We start from the raw sequence: 13,518 nt of genomic DNA on the forward strand, positions 1-13,518 counted from the left end.
ACAGCTGTGAACAATGTTGTCTACTTCGAAAGAGTTTTATTGTGTCAAAAGTGGGATACATTTTGGACACCAACAAGATATTTTATGCGTGAGGAAAAAATTATATTGTTAACAATAACATACTTTTTATTAAACTTTTTTTTCTTTTTTTGTTAATTTTCAAACTTCTAAAGTATTTTTCAATAATAATTTGGTAATCAATATGTATTAAAATTTATTTTTATTAAAACCATTGTGATTGTACTTACCTGGTTAGTAAAGAAGCAGCATTTCTTATCAGCAATGCAGTCAATCAATACAGCTGTTTTCTAGCTTTCTACAAGAAATCGTAATTACACAAAAGTTTCGAATTCCTCAAACAAATAAATTAAATGGAGGTAAATCCAATAGCAGTGTTGCTCGTCTATATGGACAGCAAAGGTGACCGTCTATTATTTCGTTATCCATATGAAAATGTGTACAAAGGTAAATAGGACGCGAAAAATTATTCAAACCCCACACACCCACTAACATTTTTCTAACAGATAAAACACCTATGCATAGCATGCCCTTGGCGGCATCTGCGCCGGTACTGAATAATCCACCCTTGGTTGATGTAGCGATGAGCAGTTCAACGACATCATTGGTTTCACAGGTGTCTTCGGATACCAGCCGGAAACGCAATCCATATGCCATTAGCAGCAGCGATGAATTGTTGCAAACAGCGCCACCACCAAACACTGCACCCACTAATGTGTTTGGTGTATGCAATAATAGCATGTGCAACACCGTGCCGAAGGGACAATTAGAGGGCTTCACCGATGAAGTACTCTCAACGTTATTTGCTGTAAAACAACAATTGTGCAATCAAAAGCTGGAGTTAAAAGTGAATGATGTGCGTTTCGTGTCGCATCCAACGCTGATACCACGCAATGAGCACCGCAACAGCGCTGGCAATACAAGTAATGCGTCAAACACATCCAACTCGTCGCTACCACTTGCGGCAGGTACGGTTACGAGTGCCAACATCGGCACAACAGCAATTGCAACGTCTTTGCCACCAGCGAAGTCGCAGCCACAGCAAATGCTTATAAATATTGTATTTGCTTTGCATGCGCAGGCTAGTTATTCCATCGTTAAATGCTATTACGAATTAAGCAAGCGGCTCGGTTTAGCGCTGCGTTTCGAAGAACAACGCGCCAGCTACTGCACAGAGGAGACAATGCTTATGGCGCGCACACATGATGAACTCTCCTCACAACAGCAACCGTTAGAACGCACGTTCGATGCCATTACCGAGAAGTGCACTTTAGCGCAAGCGCTCAAATCCATCTACCATGATCTATGCACTACCGGCTTGCTGAATACCACTCTAAATCAATATTTAACGGTAAGTTTTTGTCTGCCACAAAAGGCGCATCAGTTGCACAAAAAGGGTAGCATGGTTGAGCCAGAGGTTATAGATCGTTGTTTGCGTGCATTGAAACCCTATCACGGCATGTTGCTGGTGGACTACGCCGAATTGCTGGACTGTGTGCCACCGCGTGCTGCGCGTATGCTTCTACAATTAGTGGAGATCTACACACCGCTCATGAGTCTGCAAATGCTTGCCTCTGAGGCGGACATGAGTATTGAGCATGTTTACAAAATGGTCTCACATCTCGTTTACTGGGGTAAAGCCACAATTATATATCCGCTTTGTGAAACGAATGTGTATGTGATTGCGCCCGATGCGCCACTACACACGAAATCGCATTTGGTGGAGAAATTCTCAGCGCGTTTTGCCGGCATGTCACTCTTTGATGCCATTGCACACTTCTCACTGCCCACATCCATTGGTCATCTCACCACACCGCTGCAGCAGTCAGCGCGTCAGGGTATGCTCGCACAAATGGTGGTCTGGATGTTGCAACATCACCTGCTAATGCAATTACATACTTATGTACAATTTATGCCCAGCGATTTGGATGATTTCTATGGCGGTGTGAGTACTATGAATGTGGCCGGCAGCGATTGCTCAGCGTGTAGCGATGTCGCAAATGAACACAAATCATCGCTAATGGATTTACAAGAGGGCACAAATACACACAGTTCAATTGGTGTGTGCGCTACGGGTGATTTAATGATATCGCCGCTGAGTCGCAGCATGAATGTGAGCGACGATGAGCTGTAAGTTTTTTTGGTGAAAGAGAAATTTATGTTGTTTACTAATATTATTTACCACTTAACGCAGTAATGCTGGCTCCTTGCTATCCTGCGCCAGTCAACCACTGCCAGTGCCACATACTAGCCATCGCTCGATCACCGAAGATCGCTATTCGGGCGGCTGCTCAACCGCATCGGACAATATTGTCGCACAACCATCCTCGAGTCACAAGTCGAATTATAGGTAAGTGGCTTGATATTTAACAAAAAAAAAGGTATTTTTTTTATTAACAAATATATATTGCACAGCATGACTGCCTCCATAAGCACTGATAATTGTGACAGCATCGCCTCCATCGAAGATGAGGAACGCATTAAAGAATTGTTGTCCGTGTTTAATGATGCCGATCGTGCGGCTATCAGACGTATACCAGCTTCCACGAATATCGATGATCTCTCACTACTGGTGAAACTTTATCAGGCGGGTTATTTCAAGAGCGAACATCATCTTGAAGAGATTATGTACTTTCAAAGCTTACGTCCGGCGGAACTACTGCAATTATTGGATAAATTTCGTGATGTGCTAATCATATATGAGACTGAGGACCCTGCCATAGCATCGATGTACAATAATAAGTGAAGAAAAACACACAGTAGCAAAATTGTGAAGTGATTTGTGAAAAAAAGTGTGAAAGTGTAGTGAGAAGGTGCTAGCCATCCGTTAAACACTGTGTGCTAAAAGTGCCTTAATTCAGTGCAAAATTGCATTCCTAAACGTAAAAATGCAAAATTTTTTGATTCAGTTTGTGCTTCGTACAACTTGACGCACTAGTTAGACTAGTTTTAAGTGCAAGGTTTCGTCATTTCTTTTCATTATGTGCAAAGTGAAATACTACAATAATTTATTTTTTTTTTGTATCTTTATTTTTTCTGCTTATTAAAACTAGCGGTTTCTTTCATTGTTTTTTCTTTTATGTTGTGTATAATTGTTACTTTTTTCTACTACAATACAAGTGTTAAATTTTAATAAATCTTTTTTGTTTTTTTTTTTCACACGTACAAGGTAGGGACGACACAACGTTTACAGTGGAGTATATATGTATATTGCTACGTACGTTTGGTTGTTGCTTTATCTTTCATTTGTTTAGGTTATGTTTACATACATTTAGAGTTTTAAGTTTAAGTGTAGCTTAAAATTTCTAACTTACATACACATATAATATTTAAAGAGATAATATATATATATTTAATTAGTTATCAGAAAAACAAATAATCAATCATAAAATAATTAAACGATTGCATTTGTTATTGTTGTATTGGTTTTGGTTAATAATGTTAGAAATTTGTAGCAGTTTGCGTTAAAAAAATTATTTTACGTTTACTATTGTTGCACATTGGTTTTACGTACATTATATTCATATATATATATATAGAGTGTATGTGTGTGTTTACTAAAAATTGCCAATTTTCGCAAAAATATTAATTAGCTAAAGTTAAGACATATAGATATGTTTTTAAATAAATAGTTGCTATTTGCTAAGATTTTTTTTATTTTATTTTATGCTGTCAAGTGTTTGCGTTTCTACTGTTTTTCATTTTTAATATTATTATGCATGAAAGGTTTTGCTTGCTTGTTTTTGGTTTGAGAAATAATAATTATTTTAACTGCATGTGTTTGTTTGTTTGTTGGTGCGCCCTCCTTGTTTACAAATTGTTCTTATGCGTTTTTTTGTTTTTGTTTTTGCTTAAATTTAAACCCATTTGCTTGCTGCAACGTCTCTACTTTTCTAAACAGTCAATTTGTTTTTGTTGCTGTTGTTGTTGTTATTTTGAAAAATGTGTGTTTTTTCCCACCAATACAAAAAGGTATCACCGATTCGAAACTGCGCGACGTCTTCATCTCTCACAATTAGTTATTCGCCGTATTCGCCGTGCGTTCAATAAAAACGAATCACGTTGCATTGCTGTTGTCGCCGTTGCTTTCGTGGAAATTCGTGCCGTTTACAATGAAGGATGTACCCAATCCATAGAGATGGCCACAATACTTGGCATTGTCGATATTGTCCTCGAAGAACATCTGCAAGTGGAGCAAATGAGAGAGAAATCATGTAGAGCGTTTTTTTAAGCAGATGGTGGGAGTGAAGGTTATACAATTTTATTGTTTACTAAATTGTATGGAATATCTTAAAAGTTTTTATATAAAATATAGCTATATATGTAGCTTCGTATTCATATTGTTATAGTAATAATGAAGGAAATGCTATAATTACAGTAAGTTGTTATAACAACTGCAATAAGAGTATAAAAGAAAAAATAACATACGGAATATATGTCTCCAAAAAAACTAAAAAATAAAAAGAAAAAAAAAAAATAAATTAAAAAAAAAATAAATTAGAAAAATAAATAGAAACGTAATAAAAAACTTGATAAGAATAATATAAATAAATAAATAAAATATAATAACTAAATAAAAAATACAAAAAATTAATTAATAAAAAAATAAATGACAAATAGAAACAAAATAAAATAAATAAATAAAAAATTAATTATAAAAATATAATAAAAAATTTGTAAAAAAATTAATTAAATAAACAAATATAAATAAATAAAAATTAATAAAAAATACAAATAAAAATAAATAAATAAATAAAAAATATAAAAAATTAATTAATAAAATAAATGAACAATAAAAAAATATAAATAAAAAAATTAATATAAATAAATAAAAAATAAATTAAATTAAAAAAAAAAATAAATATAAATAAAATAAAATAAATAAATAAATAAAGAAAAACATAAAAAAGTATAATAAAACAAATTAAAAAAAAAATAAAAAATAAATACAAATAAAATAAAATAAATAAATAAAGAAAAACATAAAAAGGTATAATAAAACAAATTAGAAAAAAAAAATATTAAAAAATTAATAGAAACAAAATCAAATTAATAAATTAAAAAAAAAATAATATAAAATAAACACAAAATACAAATAAATAAAAAATAAAACAAATTTGAATAAAAATGATTGATTAAAATATATAAATAAATAGAAAATATAACAAAAAAATATTAAAATATATTAAAAAAAAAAAATTAAATAAACAAAAAAAATAGAAATAAATAAAAATAAATATAAATTAATAAAAAATAAAATAAATAAATAAAAAATATAAAAAACATAAAAAAGTAAAATAAATTAGAAAAAAATATTAAGAAATAAAAAGAAACAAAATAATATACAACATAAAATTTTATAAAAATTAATTAAATAAATAAAAAAATATAAAATAAAAAAAAATTGTAAAATTAATTAAATAAATAAAAAAATAAAATTAATTAGAAAAAAAATAAAAAAAAACTTTGTAACATAACTAGATTAAAAAAAAATAATACCTAATTCGTAACACAGAATTTATTAAAAAATAATATAAAGTTTAAAAAGCATTAACTAGTTTTTGGTTTTAAAGTAAATTAAGAATTTAAGTAATTAAAAATTCATGCTTAAGCACTTTTGCACTTATAATAATTAAAATATTTAAGATTATTTCTGTTTAAATAAATGGAATAAAATGCATTATTTAGTAGCTTTAAAGCCTATAAAAAAATATTAATTTAAATGTAAGTGCATAATATTATAGTATAATTATTATATTTTTTGTGACCATATTATTTGACGAAAAACATATTAAACGTTTATATAAAGAATGATAATGAAATGAATTTACACAATGACGCTTAAAAAATCTCAGGAACAGCCGCAAAAAAAAAGCAATAAATATGTGTATACACAAAAATAATCAAAATTAGTAAGAAATATAATATTAAAAAAAAAAAAAAATAAGTGGCAAATATTAAAAAAAAAAGAAAAAAATAAATCAAAATAAGAAATTACAGTTCACACAAGAAATCCAGACATAAAAAATGTTCGAAAAAAAAAAATTTATCAAAATATCATTTTATAATTCACACAAGAAATCTAGACATACGCACTTTTTACGTGAAACATTTATTTAGTTAATAAATTCATTGTTTTTAATATTTTTTCTAAAATAATTAAAGCTATATATGCTTATTTATTTATTACTAAGTGCAAATGCTTATCAATATAGTGATAGTATTCGAGTGAAAACTCTTGAAAACCTATTTTTTCTAAGTGTAGACATAGAAGTAATAATTATTTTGGAAATACAGTTTAACCTCCATAACTCGAACTTCTATAAATCAAAGTTCTCCATAACTCGAACTCTTGAATTGGCAATAGAAGTCAAATTGCATACAAATTACATTCCGTAATTCGGTAGTCTGTTTGACTCGAAATTTTTTTGTGGTGATTCGAGTTAGGGAAGTTCAACTGTAGTATATTATTTCAAGTTAAAAGCGATCTAAATGGGTTGAAAAATAGATTTCAGATTTCTAAAAGTTGGAAATAAAAAATAGTCGTTATTTTAGTTAAGTTAGTAATGAAAAAATTTATAAAAAATTGTATAGTTAAAAATTTTTTGGTTTTGAGAGGGTTTAAGTATTTTTCTAAAGCTTTTAATGCATTTTAATTTTTTTCTTTCAATAATATACTATTATTACCTATAGTCTCAAGATAATTTTGTAACTCGTTAAAGTAAAATAATAAAAAATAATATTAATTAAAAAGAAATAAGTAATAATAAATAAGAAAATAAGTAGAAATTTACGCTGAATACAAAAAAAAAAACCAAGCGTTAGGTTAATTTAATAAATTAAAATCTAGTTTTTTATAATAAAAAAATTCTAAGAAAAAAATTGTTTATGAACATAATATACTGATAATAATTTAAAAAGCTGAAAAAAATATTAAAAAATTCTAAAAAGGAAAAAAATAAATTTTTAGAAAATGATATACTAATAATTATTCTCCTGTATGGTTTCTCAATAATCAAAATTTATACCAGTGTACTTGGTATTCAATATTTTCTGCGCTATATTGTAATTTTTACTATTTGTTGTTTTATTTTAAGTTTTTGTTTTTCCTTTGCAAGCATATTAGAAATTTTCAACTATTTTTTTTTTATATAATTTTGAGCTGGTACGCCACTCAAAACTGTTCAATCGCGTCAAATAAGTCGTTTAGTAATACATTTTTATTATTTAAATTAATTAAAAAATTGTTTTTCCGATTTTCATCATAGTACTTTACAAAATACTTTATATTTATACTTAAATACTAATTTTGCATATTAAATTTTCATTTCTTAAGCTCAATCCAAAGGCAAACGCTTCATTAAGTCAAGCTATGTATGTATGTATTGTGTGTTTTTAATTAAAAAAAAAATTTAAAAACTTTTTTTTAAGGAAAAAATAATAATTTTGTGTTAAAAAACGCATTAAAACCGAAACTGCTCTACAAATATGTTAACAAAATATAAAATTGTTGTCTCTTCTATATTTAAGTAATCAAACTTTATTATTTCTCACTGAAACAGCGTCTATTCTACTCTACTCTAGTCCCTCGGCAGCACAAAAATCTCTGCAACACTTCATTGTATCTTCAAACATAGCTTGCTTTCGACTATAGCTCATATTAGCCACATGACATATTTGCATATATATGTTATATATGCATACACAACAGTAACTATTTACACAAATACAATTGCTTACTTTACAGTTTCCACGCTTTTCTTTTGGTTTTGCTCCAAGAAATGAAAACTCAAATTCGATAGTTTGCTTTTATTTCGCATTTTTTTTAATAACAACAATAACAAAAGATTTTTCCAATTAAATATTCAATTATTTTTTTTTTGTTTTTTCCATATTTTAAAAACAAAAATTCAATTCAATTCAACGAGTGTATAAATAATAAAAACTATATTAAAATTATAGTAAGTTACTATTAGTTGCCAAAAACAAAAACAAAAAAAAATTGTGCAAAACTTATGTAAAGTAAAAATATTTGCAAATATTTTTTTTTTTTCATTTTTTTTTTCATAATTGAAATTGGCTACTGTGCAATTTGGAAAATATTAAAACATAACTTTTCAATAATTATTAAATATTTATGTGGCCCAAAAAAGTTCATGATGTTATGGCTGTTTAATTATGGAATTTTGGAAAAAAAAATATTATAATTTATAAAAAAAATTAGAACATAGCTTTAATTTAAAAAAAAAATTAAAAAAACTGTTTTTTTCATAAAAAAAAATAAAACTAAAATTAAAAACAAAAATAAAAAAAGCTTAAAATTGTTTTTTGTTCTTCAAAGCTAATAAATTATTTATGAAAGTGATAGAAGGAAAAACTTGGTGATGATGTGCAAAGAAAAAGTATTTGAGAATTGGTGAATAAGAATCTTTAAATTTTGTAATAATAATTCTTAAAGGCATGAAGTAAATTAATTATTTTAGTTAGAAAGCAAGTTAATAAATAAGAATAAAATTTTTTCAGATACATATGTTAATGAATTATTATTTCAGATATGCTAATGAAAAATTATTTCATTGAACGATTTTATAAAAAAAAAAATATTTTTTTTTGCAAATGAAGGTATGTATATTAATTTAAAAAAAAAAATTTTTTTGCAAATGAAGGTATGTATATTAATTAAAAAAAACTTAACAAACATTTTATTTTTTTTTGCAAATGAAAGTAAATGAATTTCAATTTTGTTTGATTAGAAGCTATAGTAACAACATTTTTATTTTATTTTTTATAATGATGATTTTTTTTAAACAAAAAATAATGAGATTCGCTTATAGCAACTGGCAATTTTGTAAAAAAAATTGCTTTCATTACAATTAAAAAAAAAAAAACAATGCGCAGACGCCAGCTGCTTTAAATAATTTAATAAAAAAATATTCAAAATTTCAAGTAATTTTTTTAACGCGTTTTTTTTTTACTGAACACAAAGAAATTTCAAATTGAAAAAAAAAATTAAATTCAAAAAATTTCAAATTAAAAAAATCGAATTAAAAAAAATTTCAAATTCTGCATAAATAACTTAAAAGGAAAGCAAATGTATGCTTTTTTGTGTTTATATGCTACAAACTATGACTAAAAATAATTTTTTTTATAAATTCGCTAATGCATTTTTGGAACGCCTAAATTGGACAATAATTCAAGTTCTATAAAGCGTTTTTGGGGTTATAAATTTGTTAATACAAGAAACAAATTTTAAATGAAATGCAATAATGTATGCGTGAGCGCAACTAATTTTTTTGGAAATAATTTTGAACAATAATACCGTTAAAGTAGTGTTTACAAGAAAGATTTGCACAGTGAAATTTTTTCTTTGTTTGTAGAGAGAACAACAATAACAATAATGCTGCGCTAAAGACTAATGAAAAATTAAAAAAAAAAAAAATTGTTAAATTACAAATGAATTCACAATAAAACAGTTGATTTTGTGTTAATAGTGATTGTGGATTAAATCCAATTATAGCCAATAATATGAAAGCCTCTTAGTGACTCGAATTCATCAGCAATGAACACATGAGGGAATAAATAATTTATATGCATGTGTGCGAGTGTGTGTGTGTAAAAATGTTAATTTTAATGTTAATGATTTGTAGGCATTTGCAGTCTTTTCTGGTGCACCGACTGCATTTCAAAGCAGTTAGTTTCGAAATTTGTGTAACGCACTTGTGCGCGGCACGAATTATTTTTTAAAACACAAAAACAAAAAAATCAAAATTTCAATTTGTAAGAAAAAAGTAGTAGAACATGACTCAAGTGAAATGTGTAAACATTAACAACGCACATGTTAATCGGAATAAAATGCATTATTTGCGCGATATTCGAAAATTGAATTGAATTTTCTCATGTTCACTGACTTTTTTATGTTTTTTGCAAGGAATTATATAATTGTGTCTATATAGGTAGTTAGACGCAGCTAACTTTGCAAAAATCGCCACTCATATGAGTTACTCACGTACTATTATTAATATTAATTTATATGTGTTTCATTTCATTTCATTCTAACACGTTTCATTACGCTTACGCTTTTTTTAAGTGTTTTTTTTTTTGTAAGTTTTGCTTTCTTTGCTTCTTCTAAGTTTTCATTTCGAATATAACGTTGTTATTGTTGTTGTTAAACTCGACAGCTTGGTCGAGAAATGTCGACGTCGGTTCAATAATAAAATTCTTATTGTCATTATGTACCTCACGCATTTTGAAGAATGCCATTCCGGTTAGCAGCGCATCAGAACCGGCCTGATGTTGTGGCCCAACACGACGCAACTCCAATTGATCGGCCACCTCTTGTAGGCCACCTTTTAAATTCTTACACGATTTCATCAGATATTTTATATCGTAGATGTTGGGAAAATAGATGCGTAACAATTCGAAAAATTCACTCTCATCAGCGGGCAGATGTTGATCGGTTAACAATTTGAGTAGATAACCAAAATCGTAGCCGGAGTGAAAGCACAGCCATTTGATGTTATCCACCAGCACAATGCCGGAGGACATAAGTAATTCGGCAAAATCGAGCGGATCAATGCCGTCCTCTTCGTGCTTTTTGAATTGTATGCCGGAGTTTTGTAGCAGATCTATAGAGTCTTGCGCATACATATCCTCACTGCAAATGAAATGTGATATATTTATATATTTTATAAAATAATTTAATTTTTTTCTACGCACCTTAAATTAAATTTAAAATTAAACTGCCACGTTGAGTAACCGGGCGGTGTTTTGCCCTCATCATCCATGAATGTCAGTCCAAGTTGTATGATGCGCAGCAAATCGACATTACAACGCAACAGCTGATAGTGATAATCGGCTGTGGAACGAAATTCGCCAACGGGACGCGCTACAACACCGGGAAATTCCGTATCCATTGCCACATAATGATATTTTTGTACGACTTTGCGTATGGTGCGGAATTCCTCCTCCAAATTATGCTTCCAAACATCGCGTATGCCGCACTCTTCATTACTTGGTATATTCACATTATGGCTAACGGCGCCTGAGCCGTGTCCAGTACCGCTTATGGCAGAAGGCATTGCCTGAAAGTAAAGATTCGGGCGCTATATATTAGCACAAACAATGGGGTGTGGTTAAAATCATATTTCAAACAAAAGAAAAATCAAAATCAAAAACAAAAATAATAATTGTAAATATAAAAAAGCATTAAAACAATAATAATAAGTAAATAATTAAATATACGTGTAGCAGTGTTTGTATTGTACATATAATAAAGTTAAAAGCGCATATAGCCAGTTTATAAGTATGTACAAATGTGTTACTTAGTTATTATATATTAAATGAATACAGCAACAATTACCATTTGTTTAGGCAAACTGCAGCCAATTTAAGTAACAAAAAATTAAAATACAAACTAATTTAAATTAGCGCATATTTACAGAACTTTTACACAGCAATGTTGTTTGGTGGTTTATAACACAAAACAAAAAAGTTTTGTTTAAACAAATACTTGTCAAAAAACCACGAAAAATAAATCACACAGTTCAAAAAAAAAAAAAGTGAAATTAATAACGACAACTTTAGGAATATTTTGGACTGTTTAACATTAAACTTTGGCGACAATGTATATTTTGTTTATTTCCGATTTGTATACTCAATTTTGTAGGTATTAGGTGTAGTAAACTTTTCAATTAACAAAAGTAACATTTATAGGCAATTTCAAAACAGCAAGCCAACGTACAAAATTTGTTTTAAGCAAGCGTGCGTATACATATGTGTGTGTTTGTGAATGCGACTTTGGAAGCGCCCACTTGACTGGGGGACAAAAGCTTGTTGCGCTACTTACATCAGCTGTTGTAGGCTTTGCTGTTGCTGCTGTTTCAGCCACGTTGCTTTAAACCGACTGTATGTTTCAAAAATCTGCTACGCGTTTACTTCTTTTTTTATTTTGTTCGTTTATATTCTTCACGGTTTATGTTAATCAAGTACTTCTTTTTTAGCTGCACAAAAATTTACCCAACTAAAAGTAACGTATGCACGCCTGACTTTTTTGGAAATTAAAAAAAAAAATCGTATATTTGTTCACAACGTATTGTAGTCGCGTTTTAAGTTAGTTGTGGGTGGCGTTTTGGCGCCAATCACCGGCAAGCGCTGTTTGTTTACTTTTTATGTTCTTGTTTTAATTTAGAAGCGACATTCACTTGCACAATTTGTGTTCTCTATATATTTTTGTCTACTTGTTTGGATTTTACTTGTTTATTAATTTCTTTAAACTTGGCTTTTGCTTGATTGAAGCGTTAGCTGGGCGTATACCTGCAAGAGATTTAATACACACACTTATATATAGTATATGTACATACATAATATAGTTAATATTCGTAGTATAAACAACTAGGTAGTGATTTTATACTTGGCAGTAGCATTGAATTTGTTGGATAATCGATATGTGCATTTGCATGAGACGTAGTAAACATCTGGAAGCAACATACAATTGTGTAAAGTCATAAATACTTATGTGTCTGTGCGAGTTATTGTACAGTTCAATGCTGCAACCAAGGCACGGTGCGTACCAATCAAGTAAAGCTGTTTACAGTTTTTTCTGCATATCTCTATCAAATGCTAAACAGTTAATGCATTGTTTTAATGTGGACTTTTACTGAGTAATTTCATCAGTGAAGGCTTGCCAATTCCACCACCGTTTTTTTTTTTTTAATTTATATAATGCTCTCAGCTATATGTATATTAGATATTAAGGAATTTTTAATATAATAGTAATTATTTACAAGTTTGTGCGTATGCTTACCCATTTCATATTTCCTTAATTTTACTGATGAGAATTTATTAAAACTCCAAATGTTTGTTTTTTCTGCCTTCAGTGGTGCTTCCGCGAATGGCGGTGCCCGATGCTTCCTCTTACTCCACTTTATTTTTCGTTATATTATAGGCAATTTTATGTACCTTCTCTCAATTTGCTGGGTAAATACTTAAGCCAAGTTTTGCACTAGTTAAAAAGGCAAATATTTTACAATTTCTTAACCGTTCTCGAGTAAAAATAAACGAAAAATTAAAAGAAAATATGTGCGCTATGGTATATTCGCGTTTTTCTCGGCTACAGCAAATAAAATTCACAGTTCATGCCCGTTTAGCATAACCTCTCTTGAAACGTATATGTTTATCTCGCTCTCTCCTATGGGCAAACAGGAGTGTGCGATGTAAATGCAATGGGAATAGACGCATTGACTGTGTTGCAGAGGAGTTTCACTATTTTATTGCCGTTAATGCTGCTTCTTCTTTGCATGCTATATAATTTGGTAAATTTTAAAGCGGAATTTAAATGCATAAAATTTAATAATTTATTGATTTGATTATGATATAAAAAGACGAGAAATTTAGTTGTTAAAAATATCGATAAGCCAAATGAATTTTTGAAACAAAATATTTAATATTGCCATGCAAATTTTCAATAGAAATATTTGGTACAGTACGACATGAAATTTTATT

At 29.1% G+C, this 13,518-nt stretch overlaps 2 protein-coding genes across 5 annotated transcripts; one reads left to right on the forward strand and one right to left on the reverse strand.

Annotated features, from left to right (window-relative positions):
* The first annotated feature begins 265 nt into the window (after nt 1-265).
* On the forward strand, nt 266-3,208 carry LOC105210374 (GATOR complex protein NPRL3). The gene is made up of 4 exons (XM_011181277.3): nt 266-465; nt 525-2,148; nt 2,213-2,368; nt 2,434-3,208. The coding sequence occupies exons 1-4, from the start codon at nt 372-374 to the stop codon at nt 2,762-2,764; spliced, it is 2,205 nt and encodes a 734-aa protein (XP_011179579.1). The 5' UTR covers nt 266-371; the 3' UTR covers nt 2,765-3,208.
* A 547-nt stretch (nt 3,209-3,755) lies between these two features.
* Nucleotides 3,756-13,390, reverse strand: LOC105210379 (CCR4-NOT transcription complex subunit 7). Of its 4 annotated transcripts, none has more exons than XM_011181315.3 (5): nt 12,821-13,388; nt 11,864-12,330; nt 10,735-11,099; nt 10,255-10,672; nt 3,756-4,201 (listed from the first exon to the last, which is right to left on the reverse strand). In XM_011181315.3, the coding sequence occupies exons 3-5, from the start codon at nt 11,094-11,096 to the stop codon at nt 4,076-4,078; spliced, it is 906 nt and encodes a 301-aa protein (XP_011179617.1). In that variant the 5' UTR covers nt 11,097-11,099; nt 11,864-12,330; nt 12,821-13,388; the 3' UTR covers nt 3,756-4,075. The 4 variants fall into 4 exon arrangements, with proteins under 4 accessions (XP_011179617.1, XP_011179611.1, XP_011179602.1 ...); XM_011181309.3 differs by having other exon boundaries at nt 10,735-11,120; XM_011181300.3 differs by lacking the exon at nt 11,864-12,330 and having other exon boundaries at nt 12,821-13,390.
* Nucleotides 13,391-13,518: the final 128 nt, after the last annotated feature.

Source organism: Zeugodacus cucurbitae, chromosome 4 (genome assembly GCF_028554725.1).
Source record: "Zeugodacus cucurbitae isolate PBARC_wt_2022May chromosome 4, idZeuCucr1.2, whole genome shotgun sequence".
Lineage (NCBI taxonomy): Eukaryota > Metazoa > Arthropoda > Insecta > Diptera > Tephritidae > Zeugodacus > Zeugodacus cucurbitae.

Excerpts from the sequence above, each read along its gene's own strand:
- LOC105210374 (XM_011181277.3), top strand. The coding sequence starts at position 372 with ATGGAGGTAAATCCAATAGCAGTGTTGCTCGTCTATATGGACAGCAAA. Across the intron at positions 2,149-2,212 it reads AATGTGAGCGACGATGAGCT|TAATGCTGGCTCCTTGCTAT; the intron begins GTAAGTTTTTTT and ends CACTTAACGCAG. Across the intron at positions 2,369-2,433 it reads AGTCACAAGTCGAATTATAG|CATGACTGCCTCCATAAGCA; the intron begins GTAAGTGGCTTG and ends TATATTGCACAG.
- LOC105210379 (XM_011181291.3), bottom strand. Across the intron at positions 10,673-10,734 it reads AATTTTAAATTTAATTTAAG|TGAGGATATGTATGCGCAAG; the intron begins GTGCGTAGAAAA and ends TTTCATTTGCAG. Across the intron at positions 4,202-10,254 it reads CATTCTTCAAAATGCGTGAG|ATGTTCTTCGAGGACAATAT; the intron begins GTACATAATGAC and ends CTCCACTTGCAG.